This window comes from Austrofundulus limnaeus, unplaced genomic scaffold (genome assembly GCF_001266775.1).
Source record: "Austrofundulus limnaeus strain Quisiro unplaced genomic scaffold, Austrofundulus_limnaeus-1.0 Scaffold227, whole genome shotgun sequence".
Classification (NCBI taxonomy): Eukaryota; Metazoa; Chordata; class Actinopteri; order Cyprinodontiformes; family Rivulidae; genus Austrofundulus; species Austrofundulus limnaeus.
The window spans coordinates 378006-383516 of NW_013952629.1; the positions used below are offsets into that span (position 1 = coordinate 378006).

General features: G+C 42.6%; 2 protein-coding genes across 2 annotated transcripts in view; one reads left to right on the top strand and one right to left on the bottom strand.

The window, feature by feature from the left end:
- Window positions 1-2031, top strand: part of ccdc85cb (coiled-coil domain containing 85C, b) — a gene marked incomplete at its 5' end in the record, with an annotated part of 78473 nt that extends 76442 nt beyond the window's left edge. Inside the window, 1 exon segment of the mRNA XM_014019717.1 lies at window positions 90-2031. Coding sequence (XP_013875171.1) covers window positions 90-179 — 90 coding nt within the window. The 3' untranslated portion in view covers window positions 180-2031.
- Window positions 2032-2574: 543 nt separating this feature from the next.
- The window catches only part of ccnk (cyclin K), a gene marked incomplete in the record, with an annotated part of 9926 nt that continues 6989 nt past the window's right edge, over window positions 2575-5511 (bottom strand). Inside the window, 5 exon segments of the mRNA XM_014019716.1 lie at window positions 2575-3654; window positions 4226-4297; window positions 4479-4509; window positions 4587-4795; window positions 4872-5041. Coding sequence (XP_013875170.1) covers window positions 3125-3654; window positions 4226-4297; window positions 4479-4509; window positions 4587-4795; window positions 4872-5041 — 1012 coding nt within the window.

The window sequence follows — 5511 nt, forward strand, 5'->3', positions numbered from 1 at the left end:
CACACACACACACACCCTCACAGAGAGGTGTCATACATGTCTCACGTCTGTCACAGTGGGAATACTTGAAAGCTTCTGTCTGTTTGCAGGTGGTGTGGCGAAAACTGGGCGACGCTGCGGGTTCGAAGCTGTCCGTCAGGCAGCACCTCTCTGGGAACCAGTTCAAGGGTCCGCTGTAGCACRGCAACAAGCAAGACTGCTCCCACAAAACACCACCTTACTAAACTGCCTCCACGACCCACCACGCCATGTCCCCCACGACTGCCGACAACACCTCCAAACCACACCCTCCGTCAGGTCTGGCTCAGAATGGACTCTGCAAGTATTTATGTGTCGACAACTGGCAGCTAGTTTCACCGATTCACCCCCCCACCACCACCCCCATTTTGTTTTTGTTTGTTTTTCTATCTCCCTCTGGTAACAGCCACAAACACGCTCCTTTGAGTCGCATCGCTGCCGTAAGCCAGCAGAGCAAACGTGGTTTCAAGCACAGACCGGACACTATCCGCATGCTCAGCTCCGTTTTTGATACCTCCTATAGAGACCCTGCCCACACCCCACCCACCCAGCTTCTGCCATCCTCGCCCCGACCCTAGTGGTCAACGAGTACATATGTAGGATTTGTAAATGTTAACCAAGTGAAACCCACTGTGATCTAGCGCCTTTTGCTCATAAGACAAGCCTACGAATAACTAGGGATCACTGTTAACGTGTGTATATTCTGTATAAAACCATAGTTATCGTTGATTTATCTTCTTCTTTTTTTTGTATTCTAGCGTGGCCATGCGATCAAGACTTGTTTTAAAATTCTCAAAGACTGGACCTGTTAGCAGGTTTTTTTGTTTGTTTATATATTAACTTTTTAAATCGTTATTTCCCAGATGAATAATCATCATCAGCCCTTATCTGTGTCAACCTACAGAGATGCATCAAAACCAGGGTGATTCTATGAAACGATTTGGTTCAGTGACTTTGTGACCCGAACAGGAACTGTGTGCTGTGTGCACGCTCGACAATCATTTTCTCAGGTTGGGAGGGCTACAGCTTTACCTTCACCTTTCTATTTGACTGTTTGTGTGAGAGAGATGAGTGTGTCCTTGTTATAAACCACTGTGTGTGTGTGTGTGTGTGTGTGTGTGTGGTTTTCTTGCAGCTGTAGCATTAGTGTGGCTGTTCAACCCTGGTTAGAACTCAGTGTAAATACTGATACACTTTCTGAATCCATACAATCCATAACCTGCAATAACTTTTGAGCACCCAGTACTAGATGCACTAATTATTTTTTATGTACTTATCTTATGAGAAGATTTTGTAAAAAAATAAAAGCTCACTTTTCAGATTAGACCTTTTGATGTCGGGGATCAGGCAGGTGTGTTTAACCAGAGCATTATTTTTTAACTTGTTTTGTTTTTTTTAATTGAAGTACGTCTTCCCTCGGATGTCTCCAACATGAAACATTTTCAAACGAGTATTTCTTGATGTCAACGTATTTGTTGTCGTGTTTAAACTAGAGATCGGAGAGCGAACCTGGAACCGAACAGACAATTCGTCTGATTTGTTCAGCGTCTAACAGCCTGCTCTCTCCCATCTCTAGCGACATTTGTTCCAAATTAGAACATTTCTGAGGCTGTTCTCCTAAATAATGGATGGAAAAAGAAAGTATTTTTTAAAAAGTGTCCTTTTTTTTCTAGGAACCAATTTGAAGCCATGGTACAGTTTTGAATATTTAGCAAGTGGCATTTTATTTGAGATGTGCCAGGTTTTTTTTTTTTTTCAATGCATTTTGATTTGGAACCCAACTGTGTTTTGTAAACATTGTAAATGCTCTTTGTTTCCCACCTTAATGTTAAATCCACAGTACAGACCCCCAGAATCTGCAGCATCCATGTGTACTCCTGTAGCAGCTAGCATGACTGTAACCTTTTCTCATGAATTTTAAGATCAATATTTGGCAAGTGAAAAACATTGATGAAATAGGCCACTTTTAGAAATCTTTGAAGAAAAACAATAAACAAGTTGCTTATTAATGCCGTCGGTGGTCTTATTTCTATAGATGTCACACTGCCCTCTGCTGGTAAGTCAAAGTACTGCACTGAAATGAGTCAAAATAAACTTTCAATGAACTTCACTTATTTTTTTTCCCCCTTAATCATTTTTTGACTATTTTTTAGGCTGTTAACGTTATTTATTTCAAACGACTCAGAAACTTTAGTCGAGTTTAAATTTACGTTTGTTTTTTTTTTAACTATTTTTAGCTAATGGAAATGAAAATTTACAAAAAACCAAGTAAGAGTTTTTATTTTATGCTTTTTTTTTTGTTTGTTTGCCCAATAAATTTATAGGAACCACAGTGTTGCAAAAAAAAAAGTTTCAACTAAAACTTAACGATTTCATCATGGACTGAAAACCCACATAACTGCGCAGGTCTTTAATATCATGGCTGGAAACTAAATCAAAGCTACAGGCTGGGATACACAAATGAACCTGACTAAAAGGCACATTTAGTTCTCAACACCATCCTCTGAAATTAAAAGATCTTTTCAAAATACAACGTAAACTTTCCAGGGGTCGACATGTTTAACTACACAAGGGTTTTATTTGGAGATTTTGTTTAATACAGTCTGCAGGACACCTTCGCTCATCATGAAATGAGAAGAATTAGTATAATTAAAAAAAATTATGGTAGCATAAAAGATTTGCAACATAACTCCAGTGTTCTAAAAGAAAAAAAAAACAATGCTTTAAACTAAAATGCCAGATGACCATTTTTTTCCCTGCAGGAATGGAGGTAATAGAAAATATCAGGAAATGAAGCAGAGCTACAACATATGATGAAATTATTTTAAAAAATGAGAAAAGTTCACCTCTGAGCTGCAAGTTGAGCTAAAACAGGTTAATTAATGACAATATGTTGGACAAAGAGAAAAAATACGTCCTTAGAAATTCATGAAGATGTGCGATGATGACACTAAAAATGTTCCTTTTCATTTAAAGCTCCTTTGCAGATGGGTTTTCTCTCTCACCTCCTGCTGATTCACAGAAAAATAAACTCCACTTCTCTTAGTTTGGAAACAGAAAACCACTTCCTGGTTGTGTTCAGTCTGCAGATCCACCCTCCAGCTTCTCATCTCAGCCACCCACCACGGTTCAGAGGCATCCCAGGCGGAGGGGGCAGCGGCACTTGGGACTGTCCTGGGGGCACAGGAGGTGGGGGAGGGTACCCGGCAGGCGGGAGCCCGATCCCCGGAGGGGGAACGTGTCCCGGTGGCATGCGTGGAGGTGGCGGTGGCGGGTAGCTGTTGTAGCCCGGCGGTGGATAGGTCGGTGGTAAGGTGGGCGGTGGGTAAGTGGAAGGAGGAGGCGGAGGACCCGGAGGCGGCGCCGCGCTCGGCGGGTAAACGTGGGGGTGATACGGGGGTATCGGGGGAGCGTAGCTGGGCGGCATGGGGGCGTAGGAAGGAACCTCKGTCTTCATCATGGACTGCAGGCTCTGGTAGCCCTCTCCAGACATGTAGGAGCTGGTGGTGGACATGATGTAGCTGGAGGGCGGGGGAGGCGGCGGCCGGTGGGGGAGGGGCGGGGGCTGGTGTGGAGGCGGGGCATGCGGAGGCGGAGGAGCAGCTTCGCTTCCTGGTTCGGCTTCTGTGGGCGGAGCTGGACATTGAAGAAACAGATTTAAAACAAGTGAAACTCCGCCTTCCAACGTGACCTGAAATAACCTGCTGCTGAGGGTGTGAAATTATATGTGTATATGTGTATGTGTATATATATATATATATATATATGTATGTATGTATGTATGTATTTTTATTCTTTTTTTGTTAAATGGGGCAGATATATTTTTTCTTTTGCTTCCTTTCATTTTATGAGATTTTTGTATTGAAATTTTTGTTTTTAATCGAAATGAATAAACTATTAAACTTAAAAAAAACAACCTAACCTCAGCTGTGAAGCAACAGGCTGCAGACACACAGGTGGTCTCATTACAGGCTTTAGCTAATCAGATTGGTCTGGGCTAGTTTASGTGTGTGTGTGTGTTGTCCAGACAAGTTGTGAATATGTAAGCAGACTAAATGTTCTGAGCTGCTTCATAAAGCTTCAGCTACAGACGAGGGGTGGGCTTCATTACAGGTCTGTTCGGTGGGCAGCACCACTCCAAAATCAAACCTTTTTAATCAACAATTTAAAGTTCGGCACAGTGAAGAGATAATGTTGAGATGTTTACCTGGAGGAGGCTGAGCTGAAGGCAGTGGGGGCATGGGGCTCTCCAGTCTGGGAATCTTTGATCCAGCTTGTTCTGCAGATTACCCAAGAATGCATTAAGTGACTTGTGTCTGCCTCAATATTCACAAAACTCAAAAAGCTGCCAAAAAAAAAAAACTAATCCAAGGTGCTCTGAATGCACTGTATGTAATCTGTATCTGTCATGATGCTCTTAAATGGTTTATATCTAAATATAAATTGTTTCACTGGATTACCTGGAGCCTTTGGTTCTTCTTTTGGTGATGTCTGAAACAAAATGACAAATATTTAAATGGAGGATGAACTTTTTTTTTTTTAATCCAGAGAAGCATCAGATTTCTTACATGTGAGCGTTTGAGCTGGCGTGCAGGGCTGCCACCTGGTGGAGACGTCTTTTTGGGTGGCGGGGGAGGAGGGTTGGCGGCTGGGGGCTGTCCCTGAGGGATTGGAGGAGCAGAGAGGGGAGGAGCTGGGGTTCGCTCCTTCTCCTGGATCTGCTGGGGGATGGGCTTGTTGCCCTGAGAGTACAGGTCCAGGATCTGGTGGCAAATGTCTGGAGGACAGGAGACTTTTAGGCTGAGAAAATAATAATAATAATAATAATAATAATATTTTTCTACAATGAACACCTTCCAGTAGCTCGACCGGGACGTCTTGGACGAACTGCTCCCACCAGCGGCGTGACGACTGCTTGGCCGTCCACTCCTGGATGTCAAATTTACACAGGCGGCCCGCCAAGTACATCACCGCCACCGCTATGATTTCTGGCTCCCACTGCAGGGACAACATGGTGCACAGGCTGCAGAAAACAACAAAACAAAACACAACACAGCTTTGTCAAAAATATGCTTCCCAAATTTTCCTCCATCGTGCAGAAAGTGGGCAGCAATTWAGGTAGAGAATGTGTTCAACCATCGAGCTTCTAACTTCGACATTTGAGACATCTTGGATACCTAATTTTGATTTAGAACTATTGAAACATTATTTGAACTCCGACTCTTCTTTTTCTCTCTCAGTGGTTCAAAAATAATCTAAAGAAACATCAAATTCTTAACTGTCTGTGYTGTCAGCAGTTGTAGCAATGCTGTTTTACATGTCGGCATCACTTCCTGTTTCTGTGCAAATATGAATAACTCTTCATCTTACAAACTTTGCAATACATTTATAATGTTACAGTGGGGAAAATAAGTATTTAGTCAGTCACCAATTGTGCAAGTTCTCCCACTTAAAAAGATGAGAGAGGCCTGTAATTGACATCATAGGTAGACC